The sequence below is a fragment of the Euprymna scolopes genome, chromosome 31 (genome assembly GCF_053919585.1).
Source record: "Euprymna scolopes isolate OS-2025 chromosome 31, ASM5391958v1, whole genome shotgun sequence".
Lineage (NCBI taxonomy): Eukaryota > Metazoa > Mollusca > Cephalopoda > Sepiida > Sepiolidae > Euprymna > Euprymna scolopes.
Window position 1 is genome coordinate 43,094,308 of NC_136512.1, and position 25,554 is coordinate 43,119,861.

General features: G+C 34.5%; 1 protein-coding gene across 5 annotated transcripts in view; it reads left to right on the plus strand.

The window, feature by feature from the left end:
* Positions 1–3,199: 3,199 nt before the first annotated feature.
* LOC145255718 (tektin-1-like) overlaps positions 3,200–25,554 on the plus strand; it is a 58,483-nt gene continuing 36,128 nt past the window's right edge. The window contains exons 1-3 of one of the 5 annotated variants that reach the window (XM_080114315.1): positions 3,201–3,405; positions 4,420–4,523; positions 16,839–17,040. In XM_080114315.1, the coding sequence (XP_079970441.1) occupies positions 16,851–17,040 (190 nt within the window). In that variant the 5' untranslated portion in view covers positions 3,201–3,405; positions 4,420–4,523; positions 16,839–16,850. Of the gene's footprint in view, positions 3,406–3,754; positions 3,912–4,419; positions 4,524–4,568; positions 4,592–16,838; positions 17,041–25,554 lie in introns of those variants that run through there. The other 4 variants (XM_080114314.1, XM_080114313.1, XM_080114316.1 and 1 more) reach the window with 4 other exon arrangements.

Below are 25,554 nucleotides of genomic sequence, written 5' to 3' on the forward strand. Positions count from 1 at the left end.
AAATACCCGGGCAACGCCACACACCCATGCTAGTATATATATATATATATATATATATATATATATATATATATATATATATATATATATATATATATCAGCTAGAATCGAGACCAAAACATTTAGGTCTCCAACTAAGGACATATGGATACCAAAAGTTTAAAAATGCAGTTTAATGCATGAATGTATGTTTGCACATGGGTAAATTAATTGAATTTGTTCCACAGGTCCGAACCCTCTATGTCTCAAGTTTCACATCTGTAGACCAAAAATTGACAGAGTAGTTTGGTAGAGACCATTTTGCAAACACACACACACACACACACACACACACACACACACACACACACACACACACACACACACACATACACGCACACACATGTATATACTAGCAAGCTGTCCGATGTTGCCTGGTCATAAAATATGCTTAAATATAATATTTCAATTTATGCCGATTTATTATTATAGAAACAATTATCTCTTGATTATTATATTGTACCCAATATATAGTAGTGATTTCAAAAGTTAAAAAAAAATCTGTATATTAATACAATAGCATGTGCGTTATTTTGTGTGTCACGCTTACATCTTTTTTTTCCGAGTGACTGTCATTCAATTGTTACTAGCCTGGAAGTCCATGTTGCCCGGTGTTGCCCAGGTGTTTGAAGGTTGTGTTGAGAACAAAAAAAATGGTGGTAGGAGGCAGACAGTCTTGAACCCGTACCGCAAAGGAGGAAAAGAATGTGAAAAAAAAATTGTGACGTCTTTGCCATTGTGTCCATCGCCAAACTGGAAGTAACGAAGGTTTAAATTAAGGTTAGTCAATCGAAAAGAGAGAGGATGACTTTCGAAAATATCAGCGAAAAAAGCGACCCCTCCCTGTAGAAAAGTGTCCAGTTGAGGGTAAAACAATTAATGTTTTTAGCCAATTTTTCGATATTTGTCATCTGAAAGGTCGAGCTTCAAAATGTTACCGATCTTGTGAAAATCCGTCGCCTTTGTCGAAAGTTTTAGGCAAACATACATACATATATACATACATACATACACACACACACACACACACACACACACACACACACACACACACACACACACACACTAACAGACAGGTGAGATTTATATAATAGATGATTGACACTTCTTGACAGAAGCTTGCCATCTCTTCAGGTTGATGTTAACTATCTATGTGCATGTACATGGCTCTTCAGCTGAGCTTCATTCTTGCATAATCTTTCATAGATGTACCTTGTACAGAACTTGCTAGTATTTGGTTGTGCTTGTGGAAGGATTTTTTGTATGTCTTGTCAAACCGCTTGCTGATTTACAGACCAATATCCACAGATGTTACAATACTTGGATTGGATTGGGTGGTAGCATATCCTCAAAAAATTGTTGGTCTTGTCTAACATTATGTGACTTCATATGGTTCACTAAACCAGCTTTAGACAGAAGAAATCTGCCACAGATTGAGCATTTCAGTTTTTGGCAGGAACTGCAATTTCATTCTGCTTTCTACTATTCACGTTTCAATATTGCATGCTTAACACATTTTTCCTCAAACTTTCTGCATCCTTTTATGATTACTTTTCTCCAATTATTTTGATCCACATTTTGAATTTCTCAGTTATTTACCTAATTTTTTAGCAACTTAAGGTTATCCTCCAGTGCGTCCTTAAACCTTAAACCTTTTTCTAGGTTTATGCTGTGGTCTTTTTTCTATGGAAAGCTTACCACAAAGCAATTGTTTTGATATTCTTCCATCTCTCATCCTCATGAAGTGTTCAGTCAAATGTATTTGATTTTTGATGATCTTCATTTCTATATTACAGTTGTTGGAATGTTCAAGGATGGCAGTATCAAGAGTAAAGGACTTCCAACTGATGTTCAGTATTTTACAAATGCACTTTTGATGAAACCTTTCCAGAGTTTTAAGATGCCTTTGGTATGTAGTCCATATTTCTGATGCATACCGTAAACAAGTCATGACACATGTCTCATACGCACAGATCTTTGTCTTCATACTGATCCTCATATTGGGGAGGCCTCATGTTTTGACAAGCTTCTGGGCTTGGCTTTTACTCCTGATCTGAAATGGAACACATACATTAAATCCATTGCCAAGGCTGCTGGAAAAATGGTGCGATCCTTCTATCGATCCAGTAGATATCTCACTGCTGATGCAATTTTCTATCTATATAAGAGCCAGATACGTCCAAGGATGGAGTACTGTTGCCACATCTGGGCAGGAGCTGCTAGAAAGGACTTATCTTGCCTTGATAGAGTTTAAAATATACTTTGTTGCCTCATAGGGGATTTCTTTTCTCTTCCCTACAACCTCTTTCTCATAGAAGAGATGTTGCAAGTTTGTCTCTGCTTTATCATTATTTTCATGGCAAGTGCTCGACTAATTTCCAATCTATGACCCCCCCCCTCACCAAACTTTCACAAGAAACACCCGTCTAGCAGAAAACACTATCAATAATTTCCCCACTCCTTATCTGTGCCTAAACCTGAACGTAGATTCCATGAACAAAGCTTCTTTCTTAGAACTGCATGCCAAGGGAATTGTCTTCCGTTTTCCTACTTTCCATCTGACTACAATATGGTTGTCTTCAAGTCTAATGTAAACAAATTTTTGATGAGCTATTCCATATAAGTTAACATTTAACGAATTCTCATTATAAGGATTACTTTATTGTCGAATTGTCTATTGTGCACTCTTTAACCCTTATCCTCGAGTGGCCCCTTGGCCTTGATAAGTGGTGATTTAAAAAAAAAAAAAAAAATCCTCTATCCGACCAGACACGTTTTTTAAGCTTACCAAAAGCAGAGCTATCCTGGACTATCTTGTATTTCAGCATCTAAAGTTCCATCTCTACTCAGCATACTACCGAGATATTTAAATGTATCAGTGACCTTCAATCTCCTCCCGTCAACCGGAATAGTTGATTGCATATGTGGCACACCAGTTGGAGGTGAATACATAACAACGGTTTTTCTTCAAACTAATAGTCAAATTTTCAAATACATGTATGTGTGTGTGTCCATTTTCAAATATATATATATATATTTGAAAATGGATGACGTCACATAATGAGCTTTATTTATTCAATTTTTCAAAATTCATTCTTTATGATGTCATCCATTTGGAAACAGATATATGTTTTTGTTATATAAAAAAAAAAAAACAAGGAAACATCAACGGATCTCCACTACCTGGGTATTATGGCCCTGTGTCTAGTGACATGCAGAGCTCGGGGCCAACTACACTTGTGTATGCTTCAAAGATTTAAGTACAAGTCATAGTACTGAGCAATATTGAGAGAAAGAGAGGTTTGAATATAATTGGATGTCCTGGTCCACCGTGAATCTGTCTGCACGCCACTGCTCATCATGTCTGTATGTATGCATTAAGTTTCACAAAAAAAGATAAGAAAAATAAAAAATAAAAATGATAAAAGCAGAAACTTTCTATTATTTTTAATGTTTGTTATGAAAAATGTTATCTAAATACATATATAATATATATAAATATAAATTTTTTTTCTTCATCATCATCATCATCATCATCATCATCATCATCATCATCATCATCTCTCTTGCTCTCTATTTATCTTTCTACCTATATCTAAAAAGATTTATTTATAAAAATAAAAAATAAAAAATAGGCCATGCTTCATGAATTTAAAAAGAGGGTGTGGCCGGCCACGTACCCCGGAATTCACGAATGAACGATGTCATTGTCAAAAAGTCCCGACTTTAACATTACCCAATGAAATGTCTTTTTATAGAATTGCTTTGTCTGTTTGTGCATAATGGCTAACGTTGCCATGACGACTGTAAATTAAAAATATATACACAAGTATTATTTTTTTTGCATATATGAAAAAGGGTGCCGTTTGCGCGTAAGTACTAGTCTTTAAATTTAAAATTTTAGAAGGTAACACTTAAAAAAGAGCCCAAAATTATTATAACTTGAGTAATAATATTAATTTTTTTTTTTTTTTAATTTCGGATGACAAAAACGAACATTCGGACAACTTTTCAATTCACCTGAACTTTTTAACAAAATCCATAAAAAAACAAAACAAAACAAAAAAACAGGAAACCTTCCGAACGCGAGAAAAAAAAAAAAAAATGAATAAGTTAAGAAGTGTATAATTTAAAAGTAAAATTAGAATTGTGATATTTTAAATTTATAAAGAATTGTGGCATTGTCGAAAAATACAGTTTTCTTTGGTCGACGCTCCGCCGCTCCGCTCACAACATATGAACGTCAAATTTAGCCATAAATTATTTTCTGTTTGCCAATTTAAAGATTTCAAAACCAATCTCGGATGTCGAACGAGTCGAAATTTGACCTTTTATAGTATTTATTCTGATATTGCACTTCATTTTTCTGTCTTTTGTCAGTGAAGGAGAAATCCTTTTAAACTGAGGAGTGAGGCAATTAAAATTTTTGCCCTAATCCAGAGTATCCTATCGGGAGAGCTGAATTTAACCCACATTAAAAATAGGTAAGTGTAAATATTTAACCCACATTAAAAATAGGAAAGTGTAAATATTTAACCCACATTAAAAATAGGTAAGTGTAAATATGGACTACGAAGTAAACAGCGTTTCCTACCTTTTCATTCCCCATTAATAAGAGGGGGGGGGGGTAAAATATTTTTTGATGATTCTTGACTCAACCATTTAAACGGAAATCTGTGACTACGATTCTAATTTTAGGTTATTCAGAATTGTTTTAGTGCAAAAAAAAGAAAAAAAAGATAAAAAGATAAAACTTGCGGAGAACGCTTCATTTTACAGTTGTTATAAAAATGGAATGGAAATTTAAATTTCGTTCCATTTTAATCTTTTTTTAAAACTTATGCATGCGCCCCCCCCCCCAATCGAAAGTAATCGAAAGAATGACATTCAACAATCATACTTTTTCAGTGTAACTGACTTGTCCCCTCCGGGGTTAGGGTGGGGGAGAAAGGAGAGGAGAGGTCTCTTATATCCAACTTTGGTCTATTTTGTTTAGGTAAGTATGGGAACACGTCATATAATGCTTTTTACGTACAGAACACAAGTTTATTTAAAAGTTATAGATATTAAAAAAATATACATTTTCAATCAGTTTTCACAAATAATTCAGTCAACAATTACTTTTTCTTAAAAAAGTCAGTCATTTTTTATTGTACAGAAATCTTTTTGTTAACATCATGAACATCATGAACACTTTCATACAGTCTGTAAATCATTTTTAGTGTGCCATCAGGATTACTGCTTTTTGCTTCAAAGTAGGTTCTCAGAGTTTCAAGCGCATTCAATGCAGCCAGAGAATTTGGCACTGGTTTGTCAGTTTCAGAAACTTCAGAACTTATGCCTTCAGCATCATCATCTTCATCAAACTCTTGATCATCCGATTTTATATCACGTGTGATGTCCGTGTCAGTCAGTTCTCCATCAAAGCTGATAAATTTGTCAAATTCTGTTTGATCCCTGCTCAACGGTGAAGAAACTTGATCATTTTTGTTGAGTATTTCTTCTACTTCAGACAAAGTCGGTCTTTTAAAAACCATTTTGAATTGTTGGTTTGACCATGAAAAGTGCTCGTTTCATCATGTGCATGGCCTCCAAAACAATTATCTGCTTGGTCAGTTCAGAAAGCGGCACTGGCAGTGTAGCATCGATTGTTGCGATTTGCATTTGAACAAGTTCCGACAATAATACGCTTTCAATGAATTGATGATGCCTTAATCCAAAGGTTGAATGAGACTGGTGGTATTTGGTGGCATGAGAAACAATTTGATGTTTGACAGATTTGTGCCTAGCATTAAATTATGACAAGTTGCATTGTTTAAAACAGAATAATCTTTCGATTTTGAGCAATCATTTTTCGATCAAGCATTTTCATAACGTCAGTAAACAGCTGCTAGTCATCCAGGCTTTACGATTAGCGAAGTAAGAAAACAGCAGAGTTTTGACATTTTTAAAGCAGCGTGGTTTTGCCAACTCACCAACAACTACAGCTTGCTTTTCACTGCCATCCATGTTTGTGAACTGAAATATCATGAGTCTGCTTTTGGGAACTTTTGTTCGATTTGACTGTTTTTTACCCGGCAAATCACAAAGATCCCGACGACATGGCTTTGTAAAAAAAGTCCCGTTTCACCACAGTTCCAAACATCTTTTGGATCATATCCACGAAAAAGTTGTGACAAAACGTTTGTCACCTATACGTTGACAACCGTTATCTGCTGACGTTGCTTCGCTGTGAAATTTTTTGAATGAAACGTTATTGGACTGCTTTTTTACATGAGCCAGCCAATGCTTGGTTCAAAATCAACTTCAAGATTTACGCTAGTTGTGATGCTTTTAGCCTAATGACGTGATCGGTGATGGTAGCTTCATGAGCAAATCATTTTGTAAATCATTGTGTAAATCATTAACAACACTGTTTGACTGATTTACAGCATCACACTGTCAATCAAAACAAACTCTTTTATATCCGAGTTTCTGTTATATTAGGGTCTCTTATATCCGGGCTATCTATAATATAAATCTCACCTGTCTGTTTAAATATATGTATGTATGTTTGTATGTTTGCCTAAAACTTTTGACAGAGGCAACAAATTTTTACAAGAACAGTATCGTTTTGAAGCTCAACCCTTCAGACGACAAATATCGAAAAATTGGCTAAAAACATTAATTCTTCACCCTCAACTGGGCACTTTTCTACAAGGAAGGGTCGTTTTTTTCACCGATATTTTCGAAAGTCCTCCCCTCTTTTTGATTGACAAACCTTAATTTAAACCTTCACCACTTCCGGTTTGGCGATGGATGCAACAGCAAAGACGTTACATCTTTTTTTCACATTCTTTTCCTCCTTCACAGTATGGGTTCGATCCTGTCTGCCTACTACTACTACTTTATTTTTTTTTTTGCTCAACACATACCTCCAAACACCCGGGCAACACCGGCACCTATAAAAAAAGCAAAAGATTTTTTTTATAATTTTCATAAAATTTTATTAACAGTAAATTAACAAGAAATAATTTAATTTTTAAATGAAAAAAGTCAATTTGGTATACCTTGGTATTTTTTTGGTCCCCCGATTTATCGGAGAGGGACTTATGCTTTCAGTGGATTCCATGCGTCCGTTAGTCTGTACGATTGCCAGATAACCGTCGATTAGTTTTTCCTGAAATTTTGCCACAAATTGTATTTCATTAAATAGATGTGCACAGTAAAAATAATTTTTGTGAAAATTCCCGTTGCATCCCCAGAGGCTCAAAAGAGGTAAAAATGTCCCAAAATGGCACTTTTTGTCCCATAGCATTTGATCCATCCATTAGATTTTCCTGAAACTTGGACAAAATGTGGAGGCCATTGTTCTTAATTCAGTATGGGTGACCCTGGCAATATTCTGGTTTGCATCCCTTTGGAACTTTTAGGGCTAAAAAAACATGCTTTCTTGGAGTTCTTTTTTCATATTACTCAAAAACTTGATATATAGTGGTTTTCCATGGTCCTGAATTAAATATACATGTCTTAAGGCGTGAAACTGCACCGTTTGTCCATTTTCACTGGGATTCAGCATTCCCAGGAGTTCAAAAGGGGTCACAAATACCCCAAAATTGCAAAAAATGACACTTTTTTCCCATAACTGTTGCCCTATCCATTAGATTTTTCTGAAACTTGGCGAAAATGTGAAAACTATGTTGGCCCTTCACATTTCTCACATTCATCATTTCTTCACTATTTTTTGTGGCGTCATCTCACATGCAGCACCAAAGGGGGACCACACACGCGCAGCTTATTTTACATAAGTCCAACCCCCCATTCACATTGGATGCTAAAATCAGCAGAAAATCACAAATGTAAAACAGCGCCGGAATAAATTGGGTACTTATGTAGAGAAGGTACTGTGTGTTTTTATATAATATAGAATTTTCAAGTTAAATTAAATTTTTACAATATCTTTTGTCTATTAAATGGTTAAGTTAAAATACAGATTAGTTTTAAAAAAAAACATTGGTGCTTATGCAATTTTTTGCTGATTTTTTTATTTGATTAAAAAAATTACTTGATCAGATTAACTGATTTTTTCAGCGGACCTGAACGAGAATCACCCCCCACCACCACACACAATTTTAACTGTATAATTATTTTTTACAACCTAATCCAGCATAGTATAAATACCCCTAACCTCCCCATGTTAAGAATGGCTTTCGGAATAAACAATCCTAACCTCGAAAACTATACTACATACTAAAACATAGTATAAAATTAAAAGGGGGGGGGTGATTTTCGTTCAGGTCCGCTGATTTTTTTATGACAACTTCTTCCATATTTGCTAAACTGCATAAGCATCAAAAATCTGTCTTCCTCATAATAAGAATTGATTTTTGAATAATAACATTATTTTGCATAAGTATCGTAGATTGTTCCCATTTCACGTTAATTCGTTATTTTTTTATTATCACTTGTAGTATAAAATGAACCTTCAACTCTGCGTGATTGTCGTCACTTAGAACTAATTGTGGTGCTTATGCACTTATGTTACCATGCTATTCATTAAAAAATAGTTTTTCAAGTTCAATTCAAGTTTTATAACATCTTTTTCATTAAAGTGTTGGGTAAAAAGACCAGAATAATGTTAAGAATGGCTTTCTAAATAATAAAATTATTATTTCAGTACGGTAACATAAGTGCATAAGTACCCTAATTGTTAATCAACACTTTTAACTGTTATGCCACGAGTCTGACCGAAATTCTGCATAGGCTCGAGTTGGATAAAATGCATCTGCAGAAGGTTGAAGGTTACATCAACCGAAATATTGCGAATGTAACAATCAATATGCAAATAGTAAATTTTTACTTACCTTAAAATGACAACTTTTATATGTTTTCAGGTCTGCTGTTCTGTTAGTTTTAGCATCATAAATTATAATATGAAAACAGAAACGATTCTTTAATAGTCGCGTAAAGACTATATTTTGTATCATTAATGTTGTCAACAATTAAAAAAAGTCGCCGCAGCTTTCTTTTTTTAATGTTTTGATTTAATAAAAAAATATCGTTCATTTGAGTGTTCGAAATTATGAGATGAAAAAAAACGAACGAATCTCTTAGTAAAGGAGAGTTGTCTCCTTCAGAACAATGACAAATTGTAAAACAGTGCCAAAGATTGTGGTCAGTCCAAGTAAATCAGGATCAGCCTTTGGAATGGAACAGCTTAACGTTAGTAAGTACTGGAATGGGTAGCCTGATGTTGACTGGCACTGAAAGAAGTAGCTTGGTGGCTACAGGCACAAGAATGCTCTTGAGGGCTGCAGGAGGTGCTGGAAGTCTGGAGTCCTCTGGTTGAAGAAAGGATAGTTTCATAGAGTAGGCAGGCAGTAGTAGTTGCATAGAAGTAGTTTGTGGTTTGCATAAGTAGTGTGGAAAAGTTAGTGTTTGAACTACTGCTGCTGAGTTGTCGACTGTACTGAAAACATCAAAGTTGCATTTGGGTGGCTTCCTGCTCCCTCACCGCGTAAAGACTTTTTTGACCACAGACGCACTATATTTATGAAGGAATATTGTTACAGCAGGCGTCGTTCTTAGAAAAAAAAACAAATCAATAGAATTAATTCCCCACCGAATCAATCACAATCCAAAGAGTTTTTAGGGTTTGTAATGCTTTTAGGGCACACCTTAATAAAATAAAGAATTCAATACAAGCTTCTGAAATGGTGACCCCGACGTGATTACAAGCTTCTGAAATAACAAACGCAACAACTTCAAAAAATGTAACACAGAAAGGGTTTATTGAGGAGAATGTGGTATTTTCCTTGTAGAAAGCTGGACTCCAGCACCTGGTATTATCGTGGTAGTTATTCCAGTTGAATCGTCGATACCGTAGAGATAACACCGAGGTGGAGAGAGAGAGAAGAAAAGGAGGTCCGTTCCATTTGGAGTCCCTCAGTGTAAGAATGAGTTGTTCTTCTTCAAACCAGATGCTGGCCGATTTCCTTTGGGGATAGGAAGTATCAAAGCACCGTACCCCTGACTGGTTAAGATGTGGCTGAATAGTACAGGGGAGAGGCATTGATTCGAGGGAAAAAAAAGTCCCATTTGTTTCTGCTACAAGTTTCACATGTAAATTGATTGTGTTTATGTTTGATTGGTTTGGAATCAAAAGTCTATTGAAATTAATTATTTTAAAAAGTCATATTTTGTGTTTTTGTTGTTTTTTTTGTTTGTTTTTTTTTACACGGTGGTCACCACTTATCAAGGCCCGGAAGCCACTCAGGGATAAGGGTTATTGCAAATACAGTATGTTAGTGTGGATATTTGATGAAGTGTTTACTTAAGGGGGCGTTTCATTAGTAATTTGTTAACGTTGGACTTGAAGACATCCAAGTTGTAGTCAGGTGGGAAGCAGGCAGACTAAACAGAGTTCCACAGGTGTGCAGTTCTAAGAAAGAAGCTTTGTTGTTGTTGTTGCTGTTGCGTGTGTGTGTGTGTGTGTGTGTGTGTGTGTGTGTGTGTGTGTGTGTGTGTGTGTGTGTAGATTATGACAGTTTATAATACCATAGTGGCACACTTTGGTCACTACTCAAACAATAACCTACTTAAGAGGGATATCACTTTGTAATCCCATTTCTTTGTCACTATGCTTTTTTGTCTTTTTCTCACACAAGTCGATTAACCAATTCGCCTACAAATGGGAAATATGGTGCATTGGGCTCTGTAAGAGTAGTTTTGTGACTACAATGCAGAAGCCTTGCACGAAAACCCTATCCTTCAGATGCTTGAGGTTTTTATTAGTCAAGCCAAAGGATGATAATAAAAACAAAAGGATCTCAAAACAAGATCTGGAAACTAACCAAACAACAATGAAAATGTAAAATTCTGAAAAGAACTGACAAACTAAGAGCAAAAAAAAAAAAATTATGAAATCATCGATGCATCTGCAGTTGAATCCAACTTAACAGAAAACCAAATACTGAAATCAAAATCTTTCTCACTAAGTGTACTAACTTTTTCTGAAGAAAAACGGCTGCACCATTTTTTTTTATACTAAGGTTGTGGTCAGTTCGAGAGATGCAATTTCCCTTCAATCAACACTCGCCACATTGACTCTCACTGGAAGATTGGTCAACTGTCTATGCCAGACTGGTTGCATCTCAACTATGCTTTCCAAGGACAAATGCAATCTCATGTCCTGATTCTTAGCTAAGATCTAATGGGGTCAACCTCTGGGTTGACACTTTTTGTTAACAATCAAAATTTTATAGCAAATTGACATTTTCTTATTGCTCGAAAACCAATCTTAACCAAAACAATAATTGTTTTCCCATTTTTGCGTGGTTTTTGCTTTCAATCTATCATTCGACCAACACACACATGCATCCACCCTGATATCTACTTGTGGACGTATAGCTAACTCAACCAAGGTCTATAAGTATTATAGCAATTAACAGATGGCTCCAACCTGTTAACCTAGGAGTTGAATCTCCAAGGGCTGCTTACACAGATAAACAGATAAGGCACTGGGTTCTGCTCAAGCCACAGCATCACAATAGTCATAAATTGTAGATTTCCTTTAGTATCTTGTCTGAAAAAGTGTTTATCAGGTTCATCATTGTTGGTAGCTCTGGACACTCCAATATGAACATTTTGCATGACTATCCATATACTACATATTGCCTTCCACTAGTGTATAGCATGACTCAACATCACTAATGAATCCAGTTAGAATTAACTTATTTGGTCTTCACTGTAAATTAGTTTCATTTTAACAGCACAGTTACAATATTGAAACAGTGTTATATTCACATAGTTTGCCCCTTACATGCAGAAATTACAATAGGAGACTTCTTGGCATATGTTCTCCTAATTTGAGATTGTATTATGAATTTCAAACATAAAGAGCCGGAAGTTCCCAGAAAAGAAGTGGAAGAGAAAAAGAAGGATCAGTTTTTGAAAAAGGAGCAGGAAGACTATACATGGAAGAAAGTAGGAAGAAAAACTGGTCTTTGCTAAATCAATAGTGGTTTTAGACACCGAGAAAAGAAAAATAAATTTTGCTTCTCACAAAGAAGCAGACATCGCATTTTTGCTCTAAATTTTGGAAAAGACAATTAAATAATTGTGAAGTCAATTCTTTGGTGAAAAGTAATTGCAGAGACTAAAGTTCCCCAAGGAAATCACTATTCCATCATAAATCCAACTCCACTCATGCTACCAGCAATGAAGCATTTTAACTCACCCCACGAGAAACTTACACAAGGTATGTTCCAAATTTAATAGCAACAATAACAAAGAAAAGAAGATGCTTTTCTTGATTAAATTTCTATTTCTAATTTTTTTAACATAAAAAATATACAAATAATTAAAACACCAAAAGATTTCAAATTTCGACTGTTTAGGACTCAACTGAACTAGCAAATTAATTTTGCCAAGTCGCATAGACACTCTATTTGTTTTTGCTCGTCTTGTTGTCGTATTAATAAATGCGTACTACTATTCATTAAAACTCATGGTTTCTTTGCTTTGAACATGTTCAATAATTATGTTACTTTTACATTGCATGAAAAAGATTATTATTTCTGTAAACCTGTTGCTGACACAAGTCTTATTTATGTGCCTCCTTGCAAGGACAGGATAAACCAAATAAATGTAAGTGTTAAAAAGAATAGGAAGTGACACACTATTTTGCTAAAATGTTGACGTGTTGACATGGGAATGTGACATGTTGACATGTTGACATGTTAACATGTTAACATGTTGAAATATTGACATGTTAACATGTTGAAATATTGACATGTTGACATGTTAACATGTTGACATGTTAACATGTCAACATGTTGAAATGTGACATGTTAAAATGCTGACATATTGTAATATTGACGTTAAAATGTGACATATTGACATGATGAAATGTTGACATATTGACATGTTGATATGTTAGCTTAGAATATCTTTGCACTCTTCTTGATTTCTTTAGTATTCCTCTATTTTGATTCATTATTATTTATCTGAAATCAACTTGTTAACGTCTCTGGTGTGATATTTGGCATATAAAGCATAATAACCAGTCCATGCAACCTGGTGTAAACTGGGCTGCTTATGCACTATTAGGCTTAAGAAGTTTAAAACTCTTAGACATTATTCTGGAAATGGAAATAATTAAAGTTGCATGAAAGATGCATTCAAAATCCAAATAAATTAGGACATGTTGTTCAAATGAGACACTAAAAACGCACAGGGATTTTTCTTTCTTGTAAATAACTAGCATAAACTAGCAACATAATTTTTGCACAACATTGTAGATCCAAAACATTTTTTCACTGCACTCAGCTGATCTCATTCGCTTAGGGATAAATGTTTCTTGACAAGTGAAAATTTTTAGAAAATGACTATTATGTCTATCAGATTATTATGGCTCCACATGGTCATAATAGAGTAATCTACATCTGTGACAAAATGTTTTATAAAAATATGCACTATAGATTTGAATATTCTATGTAAACAACCTTGATTAAGTAAATATGATCCATAATAGATGTGAACAGAAGAATGGTAATTACACACACATAGATATAAATATGATTAGAGATAGATCAATGGATGCAAACAAAACAGTGAGAAGCAGAAATAAAAACTGATGGCTGCAGCCATACACTATGTTTCTCTTACTTCTGTTGTTTAGCAATTTAGTTATCCTCATTGTGTCATTACCATAGTTACTGATGCAGCAGAGGTATAGCTACTACCTTTTACAAAGGTCTAGTATGTCTAAGCTGGACAATGGGGAGGTGCTCTTACTGGTCTATACTCATAGGCTGTCTAACATCACTCATCTCTGTTGGACAAACTGCCACCTGTTTGGTGTGAAAGCAAAGGTTTTAACTAAAATCTAGTATAGGATTTGGGTTCCTTTCCTTGAACAATTCCCAAAGAAACGTTTTTTTATAGCAAACAAAATGCTCTCTAGTTCACAAATTGTTGTTATGGAACAATTAATGGCTAGCCATCTTATGTGATCTCGTCTAGAAGTATTGTACATGATCTGCTATGGTTTGAGATGTGGTGCATACTACAAAAGAGTGAATGCTATATCAATAAAGTAAATATATGAACATAGTTACAAATGAAAGAAGCTAGATCAAATGATATGAATGAATTGTGAAAGAAATTAAATAGTGCGAGATTGATATGAGATGAGTTGACGAGAATAGGTTGGTTTTGTTTTATGGCATATCAACCCTTTTCAGGATATTTAATGCCGAATCCAAAGATTTTGAAGAAAAAATTTTTAATAGAATATATTTGTTGTTTTCAAGTCGGTTTCTATTTAACCCATAGTTGGGACCCTAACAAGTACTACCATTTCGGATCAGAGTGGACCTGAGAGCAGTGGCAATTAAAGGGTGGCTCCACACTCCCCAAAGCCCGCACGCTGGGGCCTCACCACTGGATATAGTTTAAAGTCATATCCAGGATCGACAAGAATTAGATGATACATTAAGATGAAATGTATTTGTGAAAAGCAACAATGGTATATGGACTATTATCAGAAAAAAGTTTACCAGTTTCTTTCAACTCTGCACGAGATATTCACTCCTGAAATGTTGCGCATGCTATAAAAACCCAAACACAGTGTTTGTCTTTCTTTTTTTTGGTAGTTTTCTTTTAGACACAATGCTTGTACATATGTTACAATCTAATTTAGGTCCTTTGGGATTACTAAAGGTTCTTAATAAGTAGCACACACATAATGAGAGACTTTATACAGTGCTAACTGAGCACATTGGCACCACACTGCTATACATATGCATCTACAATGCTTTCTCATTTTACATCCACTATCGCATACAAACTCATACAGTGACATTTGAAATAGACATGTCTGATCAAATTCCCCTTACATACAAAACCTGAAACGTTCATGGAGCACTCTGAACTCTCCATTTTTAACAACTTTTCATTTTCAATGTTTTTAACAAGTTGTCCATAAAATTAATTACTTTTGTATGGATAAAATTTGCCATTATTTCTGATGTTGGTTTTACTTCTAAACGTCAATCAAGGGTTTCTTCTTTTACTGTTATTTTCTTCTTCTTCAACATTATTGATTTAACGTCTGTTTGAATGCTAGCAAAAATTGACTTTCAAACTAATCTCTGGCCAGGTTTTATCCATGGAAGTAATAATAATGGATGTGAGATATCATTATTACTTCCTTCCATGTTTTTCCTTGGCTTTCACTTGTGCACTGACCCCTTGCTATGCTACCTGTTCTACATCTTCTAACCCAAGCAATCTCATTCTTTCTTTCAACATGGCGATACCATCAAAGTTTCTAATTAAGAACACATCTGCTTGTACTATTCAGATAAAATTTTTCTCGGAGTCATCAGTCTGTCTTTAAGACTCACATTATATATGCACCATATCATACTTGTATAATTTTTATCCATGCAACGCATATCCTCAACCCTCACTAGCCAGATTTTTCTTCCATACATCATCACACTGTATATGCAAAGGACTCAAACAGTCTGAAAACAATAAAAAAAGGTGATAAATATTTTCAAAAGTCAGAAAATAAAATTGAAAAATAAAAAAAAATTAGTAAAAATTTCAAAATGTCAGAAAAAATATAAAAATCACTATAATCATAAAAGAACCACAGTGAGAAAAAGTTCAGAAAAATGTTTTTTTTTGATTTTGAAAAGGTATGCATCTTTATCTCTATCTATCTATTATATAAAAAGAACTTTGTGTGTGTGTGTGTGTGTGTGTGTGTGTGTGTGTGTGTGTGTGTGTGTGTGTGTGTGTGTGTGTGTGTGTGTGTGTGAGAGAGAGAGAGAGAGAGTGAGAGTGAGAGAGTTCTTTCCCCATGAATTCGAAAATGGCCAGGCGGATATTTTTGGAATTTCACACAAAGGTACTTGATCTGTCTGGGAGTATTTATACATAGGTTTTGTCTTGGAATGCATCTGATTAGTATCAAAAAATGATAATCAAAGAAATCTGATTAAAGAAGGAAGTCCAATTTTGACCAAAGTTAACACTTTTATACAAACTAATATCACAAATGCATTTGAGAAGTTTTATCACCACACAAGCAGAAGGACCCAGTCTATAAAATCAACTGTAGATTCTTTTATATGACAGGAGTGCATTCAAAATCAAATGTTTTGTTTTAGAATACAATTGAACCATGATACTTGACTTTTGTATGTTTAACTTTAATTCAAGTAATTATGTAAAAATAATTTCATAATTTTATTCATCAGTTCTTTGATAAGACGAGAGCGTTCGAAATGAAGTTTTGCTGTTTAGAGCACAACTGAACCATGATACTTGACTTTTGAATGTTAAACTTTAAGCAAAGCCATTATTTACAGGCAATTTTATAAAATTAACAGTAGATTCTCTACAGTGCAATATAGACTACAATATATTATGAACTAAGTCACTGCGGGGAGGCATATGAAGCTTCCTCCTTAACTAGAGCAGGCAATCAATTGATTTGATTGAAAAATGGGTATTTCCATTTTTTTAATTATTCATTCCAGGTCAACATTAAGTCTCCCTGCTAGTATTTTATATTCTAACGGTTACAATTTTTGGTGACATGCTTGGAAATATCTTTGCTTCTTGTGTTATCACTCCACTCTATTGGACAAACTCCTTCCATCAACTAAGTGTGATAACAAAGGTTTTAGTTCTATAATTAATTCACTAAAAGCCAGGGTCAAATTTGGGTCTCTTCCCTCAAACAAATCTCTTAAAAGTTATTCATTATAATCATCTTTGCTCTTCTTTTTCTTTCTTTTTAGTTGCCTAACAAAATGGCTCGACTGATTGAACTTCCACCTAGATTCACCCATTCAGAATGGACCTGTTCTAATTTGACCAAATATACCAATGCCAATGCTGATAGACAAAATGCTGAGAGACTTATTGCTGAATCTCTCAGGCTCGAAGAGGAGACAGAGAAAAAAGCAAAGAAAACACAGAATGATGTCAACAGAAAGTTTGGTCAGTAAAACAACAATTAATTGTTTCACCCACTTTGGTATCGTGAAGGGGCGGGGGGGGGCAGGAACAGTCACTTAGGATCAAACTCAGAGTCCCTATTTACCTGGCCCCTTATGAGGGCAAAGTTGGTGTTATTGGTGTTATAAATAAACATGTCGTCACAAGAAAAATACAAAGGGATTAAATTTATATAAGGTTAGCAGTTCTTCCTATTGATCAGTTAGCCATGCTGCTGACTGTTGGGTCAAGTACGTTGTTGGCTGACCTGAAGCTGTGAACTAGAATGTCTGTGCTGAGCTGAACATTTCTATTTATATAGAACACACAGGCATAGTTGTAGACACATGATAGATTTGACACAATGATAGGGAAGTGGTGATTGTTCAATGTCACATTTTTTCAGTGAGGTGATATCTCTTCAAAAAACACTTACTTGACTACCCCAGACATTAGCCGACAGTCTCCAATCATAATTACATTCCCAAGCCTTTTTTATAATTTGTTATTTCCACAATAGGATGTCCTGCCAATCTATTGAAATCATAATAGTCCTCATTCGAACTTAAAATAAGAGGAACAAAGTCCTTTACAAATTCTCCTTGCAAAACTAAATTACAGTTCCAAATCGACAATATGGAGAAAAAAAAAACAATCTCTGGCATCTTCACACTGACCAATTACGCACAATTCCTTTTTCGGTACCACCATTACTAACTTACATTTTTTTCTGTAAATTGGGGAAGATATGAATTATTTTGTTTTATAATAAGGCTCCCCCAAATCTCGGTCAGATTTACAGTCTGTGTTTATTGTGTGTAGTATTAGGTAATTTAATTTAGTTTATAATAAAGTAGTATTAGGTCATTTAATTTAGTTTATAATAAAGTAGTATTAGGTCATTTAATTTAGTTTATAATAAAGTAGTATTAGGTCATTTAATTTAGTTTATAATAAAGTAGTATTAGGTCATTTAATTTAGTTTATAATAAAGTAGTATTAGGTCATTTAATTTAGTTTATAATAAAGTAGTATTAGGTCGTTTAATTTAGTTTATAATAAAGTCCTTGAAGCGTGTGGAAAGTTGTTCTCTTGTTATTCTTGCTGGGACTAGTTTGGTTTTGTCATCTTGTAAGGATGCCGTAAGATTTTGTTCAGGGTTAAGTGCTGGGTTATTTGAAGGCTGTTGTAGGGAGTAGCATTGATGGTTGTCACATGGTGAGGGTGAGAGGTTTGTGTTAGAAAGGTGTGGTTGGCATGAAGCCCGGTGTCAGATGTGGGTGTTCTGAATCCAGATTGTAACATTTTCATTTTGCACCTGCCACATCATATTGTTTGTTTTTGTAATTGTGAAGTGTCCTACCCCAAGCAGCTGGGATGATTGGGCTGTAGTTGACTGCAGTTGATGAAGTGAAACCTTGTCACCTACTTGTATCAGGTCTTTGTGAGTGAGGTAACTTGCGATATTTTCATTTGTGATCAGCTTCATCATTGGCCAGGGTGATTTCAGCAGGGAGTTAATTTGCATACTATCTGCTCCCAGATCATTGCGTTTGATTTCTTTTCTATAAAGTGTACATGGGACGATGTTGGGGTGATGGATGGCGATTGTATAATACAGGAAGACATCAGTGGTTTTGTTGGTCATGACATTCATAGACAAAACAAAAAATTTGAGAATGTCTGTCCATTAACAGTTTCTGTCCTTGCAAGTGTAGTGGTTACAAATTCTCTCAGTAAGAATGGTGGAATAGTTAGCGAAGAATGCAGTGCTGATGATTTTTTGGATGTGAATGTTTTGTAGCATGTGTATCTTGGTTATGAGATGTAAGTCATTAAATTTATTGAGTCACCAAAATGGGATGTATATGTGCGCGTTAGAACCATCTAGCATGAAGTGTAGGGTCATTCAGAGTTTTAGTTTTCTTTTGTTCACAACCTTAACTTAGCATGTCGACCCATGCATTAGATTCGCCTTCAACGCATTCTAAGACAAATCTATGGCATGAGATCTTTTCTTGCCATCTTCATATTTTGTTATTATTGAATTTTCGTTGTCGTCGATATAGGACGAAATGTTGTCACATGATGCGTTCGTGGCTCGGTTTCTGTTATGCAACAAGATCATTTGTTCAGCAGAGGTAAGGGTATTAATAGCATTGTTTTTTCCATATGAATACCATTTTGTATCGGTCTTGCTTTTCAATTTCAATTTGCCAGTAGTCACTATGTGGATTGAAGAAAGCGAAGTATATGTTGCCTTTGCCAATTTTATTGAACAAGTGGCCGATCCTTGGCATTTGGTAAGGGTCCAGTCGACTAAGATCTTGTTAAGAGTTTTTTTAAAGTTAGTGACTATGCAGATCGATTTATTTTTTTGTGTACAGCAAATTCTGAACTATTAAAACCTTTGGAGTTGTTGGAGTTTTCAATGATACCTTCATTCACCACACATTTAATTTCAAAGGCGACTTTAACTTCCAAGGTTTGAATGATCAGATGTTGTTTTTGACTGTGAGACTGGCCATTGGTTGGAATATGAATGGGTCGGATGAATGTGCCTTTGTTGCTGTTTTCGGTGCCAATGATGTCGATGTAGTGAATGAGCAGATCATTTCAGGCAGTAGTGAAGGCCTCGTTCTATGCTTCAGCCAGATTGATTATTACTCTAGAGTGTGAGTGTCAGGCTGTGTTTCCATAGTCAGGTAGTTCTGGATGATGTTGGTTAGTCACCATACATAGGATCATCGATTGACGATGTTAGTGCTATGATATTGACTGTGTGTGTTGTTTATCCTGAAACAAGTGTACATCTGAATTCTATAGTTGTTTTCTGGTTGTTAATTAGTTAAGAGTTCAATGTGTTGTGACATAGGATATTTTGGTTGATTAAGATTGGTGTATTTTGGGTTGTTATAATTACGTTGACTTTGTTGAACATAAGCAATCCTAGACTGCTGATAATGATGTCACAAGTCAGTTTGTTAAGGGCGGTGATGCTGCCTTTGATCCTTTTCACTCACATGTCAGAGCAGTGTTTCTTAGTTTCGTTAGGTAGCTGAGATATTAGTATGATGCAGGTTTAGCATCCAGAGTCTAGCATTGCGATGCCAGAGAAACTTATGTCCTTGATGTTAAAAGTGGAATGGATGAGCAGTGAATGGTGAGCAAGTCTTTGGAAACTGAAGACGTGATGACCAGTATTAGAGTGAGTTGAATAAGGCATCACATTTCGTCCTGACTGAAGTAGAAAATCCTGATCCTTTATGGATGGTATGTTGTCATCTGTTGCTGTGATATGCCTGTGCTTGAGTGTGAAGTGAGTGTTGATATGGGCAGTTGCATCCATGAAGGCAAAGTCGTACCCTGAGATAGTTCTAGCAGTCAGAGATATTTGATGTGTGCTGATGGTCTTCATGTGACTGAGGGTGACCCTGTTTGGGTTGGTTGAAGATGCTCGTCTGGTGTCAATAAGGCTGTCTGCTGAATTGAGTTGCCTCATTTGTTTTGAATAGTGAGTTTCTTTGATGAAGTTATTGTTGTTTTTGTAATACACGGTGTTGTGTGAAGTCATACCATCAGATTTTACACTATGATCTAGGTAATGTTGGGCTTTCCACGCTATACCAATCATAGTATAATGATTATCCATTGTTTTGACAAGATGGGGATAGAGGTTTGCATTCCAGATTTTTATCTTCTCACTCAGGAACATTGTGCCTATGATTGAAATAAATCCATCGACAGTTAATTTGGTATTTTGTCATTGTGTATTTGTTTTTATTCTAAAAGAACATTTACAATTTAAATTCTATGATGGCAGGATTAAAGTCACAGGATAAATTGTATTTATATTCAACATTTAAAAATATGGTTCTCATTTCATACGTTATTTTTTCTAGGTTGCTCAGTTTTAAGAAAGGAAGCTTCGAGTATTTTTATTTTTTTAAAATTAGTCTCAAAATATAAAATGTTCATGTTATTAACTAATATTTGTCTGAAATCTGAGGAGGGGGAGTTATGTTTATTTGTTTTAAATGTTGGTAATTATCAGATGCATAAGTGAGTATATGTGCGATTGATGTAAATATAATTACGTCAGCCGCAGTATATGGCAAGTCTAGTAGTAACTGTTTTTTTGATGTCTCACTACTTTAAATATCAAGTTCTCTGCTGCTGCTTTTTTTTTTTTTATTTATTTTCTCCAGGTGTTTGTTTTTTTTATTGTCTTTTGGCATCTGAAGACGATTCGAAAGTGCAAGTGTTACTTATCGAACATTCATTATTTTTTAATTTTTTTTTAAATAATAGATATATCTTTTTATTTTCTCAATCATATATATATATATATATATATATATATATATATATATATATATATTCTAAGTATTATTCTGAATGTGTAATTTACATATGTTTGATATGAAGCTATTATAACTTTAAGAACATTATATATATATATAAAAACAATAAGAGTGGAAAATGAAGTCACAAAAACTATATATTGGTAAATATAGATTGGTTCTTTTATTCAATAAGGGTATACAAACATTGAGTTGGGGAATAGAGGGGACTCTTTATACCAAGGCATTTCGAAGCCTAATGCTTCTCATCAGAAGAGTAGAGACGATGCTAGGTAACATAATGGGGATGCAACGTCTAGTGTGGGATTCATCAGGAACGAAATAAATCAATAAAATTATAGATGATATTGGGGGGGGGAGTTATATCGAATTCTAAGATAAAGGAGGAGCGTATTATATAGAGTATAATGCAAAAAAGTGTATAGAGTCTCTATCATAGTCTTAAATGTTTTAAGGCTCAGGGGGTATAGTGTGGATGGGTGGTAATTCTATTTTATCGGTATGTAAGATGCATATTATCTATGGAAGGGTATTTTATTGCCTGCATAGATAATATGCATCTTACATACCGATAAAATAGAATTACCGCCCATATCGTTATTGAATAAATGAACCATTCTATATTTACCAATATATAGTTTTTGTGACTTCATTTTCCATTCTTACTGTTTTCCTATATAAGCGCCAATGAAACTTGTTGAGCTTTATGTTATCCCAATAAGTCTCCTCTTATAGAATTGAACTCACTCTCTTCTTCTAACTCACTAAGCTATATATATATATATATATATATATATATATATATATATATATATATATATATATATATATATATATATCAGATTGACAAGAAAGTTCATGCAGTTTCTAACTTTTACATTCAGATCAACATATACTGCTGATCAAAAATTTAAGACCACTTAAAAATCTTTAAAAAGAAACCTTTTTTTAAGGATAGATTTTAAACTCTTCCGACTTAAGGTTACAAATACTATAATCTAAAAGGTTATGGAAACAAAAAGGTACATTCCAAAAATATTATTTAAAAAATTTGCATTTTTATTAAATTAGGCTTTTTACACATGATCAAAATTATAAGACCAGAGACAAAAGTTCTATTAAATTGTACAAAAAGTGTATGAAAAGTATATGAAAACACTCAACAATCAAACGTAATAATGAGTTCTACCCCCACTGCTTTTAATGACTTCAAAACTTCTTTGAGGCATGCTAGAAATTAGGGTTTCCATTAAGGTACAGGAGATCCTGCTCCAGTTTTTTAAAATGGCTTCATGGAGTTAATTTTTTGTTGAATATTGTTTACCATTTCGATAAACCTCTCTTGTCATCCATTCCCAAACATTTTCAATTGGGTTCAAGTCCGGTGAGCATGCAGGATGTCCCAAGAGATGGACTCCATTTTCTTGTAGAAAGTTCAAGGTCCGTCCTGCAGTGTAGATTGCAGCATTATCTTGTTGGAATAACCATCAATCCCACACAAACAATGACCCTCATCATCAAAGATGCTTTTTGTAGCATGCTAACATAACCAGATATTATTAGATAATAGATTGCTAACACAGAATCATACAATATCGTTAAAACTACAATCGATTAGTTTAGGTGACTGAGAAAGAGAGGGGAAGTGAATATCTATTAGTGAAATGTTTTCACTCTGACTTCAATAAAACTGTGAAAGGTTAATTTCACTGAATTAAATGAAAAGAATCGTTTTATTGGCTCAGTCCAAAATGATATGACTTACAGATCACTTTGCGTTTTCTTTCCATTCTCTTTTTTTCTCCTTTTCTGTTTTCTGCAAATTCAGAAAATAAATTGCTGACGTCCTGAATGCGAATTATGTTCTTTCTTTTATTCAATTAAATCCAACATAATAACTTTATTTGCATAACTACACCTCCGGAATCTCTAGTTTACGGGTGTTCAAATAAAAACACAAGTCAAAGCAAATGCAACCCTTCATTTAAACATTTCTTTAATATTCAACTTGCATGCCAGGCAAAGATGAACCCTTTTATGGTTTAAGATCATGACATCAACCACAGTAATATTGACCCACAAACTTGCAAATGTACTGAGATTTTATTTAGCTTCAAATTTAATTATCTCTTCGTTAATTAATTAATGTGTATCGATTTTATTAATTATAAGTTGTTTCTGATCGATGTTCAGAAGAGCCACAATGTATCTAAACGCCCCTATCTACCAGGACCTTACAGTACAAGAACCTATATAGGCTGCAACTGAAATACAACTTCAAATTTTCCCTACAAGTTAATCAGTTATTATCTATTTCTAAATGGGAGTCCAACTGACGTCAGTTCATCACCTGTCAATCATGCATCTAATGAAGCTATTAAATAATGTCTACAAAATATCTACAATTGTCGAGTGTTATTCAACAAAAAAACAATGAAAATGTTTTCTTTTCATCTCTTTCAACAGTTTCCTTTTATTTCAATCTGAATTGATTTTAACTTCACTTGAAATATTTTTTTTAAACTACCTGTACCTACTCAGTGTTGCCCATGGTACAGTTAAATCATTTTAAGCTTTATTTATTTATTTAGTTAGTTTTGCACAAGTTTTAAACTTATACAGAAAAATACATATAATCTTATTTATAAAAAAGACAACAATTTGTTTATATTCTTAATACACACACCCACACACACACACACATATATATAGAGTTATTTCTCTTGATGATTTTCATTTTTTATTATAATTGAGTAGCACTGCATCATTTTTAAAACAAACTGTTGCAAAGTGCCAATAAGATGGTACAACAATAACAAATGAAAATTGACTAGTTAGAATCAGAGTTTGATATGTCAGCGTAAATGTTATTTAGGTGTAACTTTTAAAATCTCAAGATATAACTTTGCATGTTACATTAGATTAAAATCCATTTAAAGTTTTTTTGTTTTTCTTTATTTGTGAGTCACCACTTACTAGTTAAGTTAGGGTTAATGAATGTAAGGTGGTAGTGAGTAATCGTTAAAAGTAGTTAATCGTTAAGTGTAGTAATGTTAATGATTGGATAGAATTCGATTATTTATGGAGACTGTTTAACAAGAACTTGTTTACATTGGACTTGAAGGCTACTATGTTGTATTCAACTGGGAAATAGGTCAGCGCCACAGTGTTCCACAGGCGGGCAGTTCTGGGAAAGAAGCTTTTTTCATGGAATCTGCATTTAGATTTAGGCACAGATAGAGAAATCGTATATAGTGGTTGTAGATAGACGAGTGTTTTTGTAAAAGTTTGGTAAGGAGGGACCATAGATTGGAGCTCAGTCAAGCACTTGCCATGAAAATAATGAGAGTAGAGACAGGCTCGCAACGTCCCTTCTGTGGAAAAGAGGTTGCAGGGAAGAGAAAAGGGCATTATCTACTAGATTTTGAAGCCAGTTTTGAACTATCAAGACTGGATAGGACGCATCAAGCAGCTCCTGCACAGATGTGGCCACAGTACTCCATTTTAGGGCGTACCTGGCTCTAACACAGATAGAGAATTGCATTGACAGTGCGATCCAACCATTTTCCCAGCTATCTTGGCAACAGATTTGATGTATGTGTTCCATTTCAGATTAGGAATGAAGGTCAGTCCCAGAAGCTTGTCAAAACATGGAGCCATTCGTCTCAATTGGGGTGTGATGGGGATCAGAGCAATTATGATAAAAGGAGAGAAGCTTGGATTTCCATGCACTAAAATTAACCAGCCACCTCTTTCACCATTGCACCATGTTCTCAAGATCAAAAGTGTGAGAATCAAAAAAATCTTGATCATTGCTTTGAAGTATTACCATAAATTGTGTTGTCGCATGTATAAATGTAAATGAATGAATGTGATTTGGGGGATCATTGAAGAAGATTAGGAAGAAGTTGGGTCAAGGATGTAACCTTGAGGAATGTCAGTGTTAATACTATGAGTTTCTGATTTCTGCCCATCAATGACTACTCTTATAAGCCTATAAGAGAGAAAGGATTTAATAATTGAGAGGAAATTTCCAGGTATTTCATAGCTGGCGACCTTGTGAAGTAGACCTTTATCCTATACTCTATCAAATGCCTTTGATATGTCAAGAGCTATTGCTCTAGAAACAAAGCCCCTGTGGAGAGATTCACTA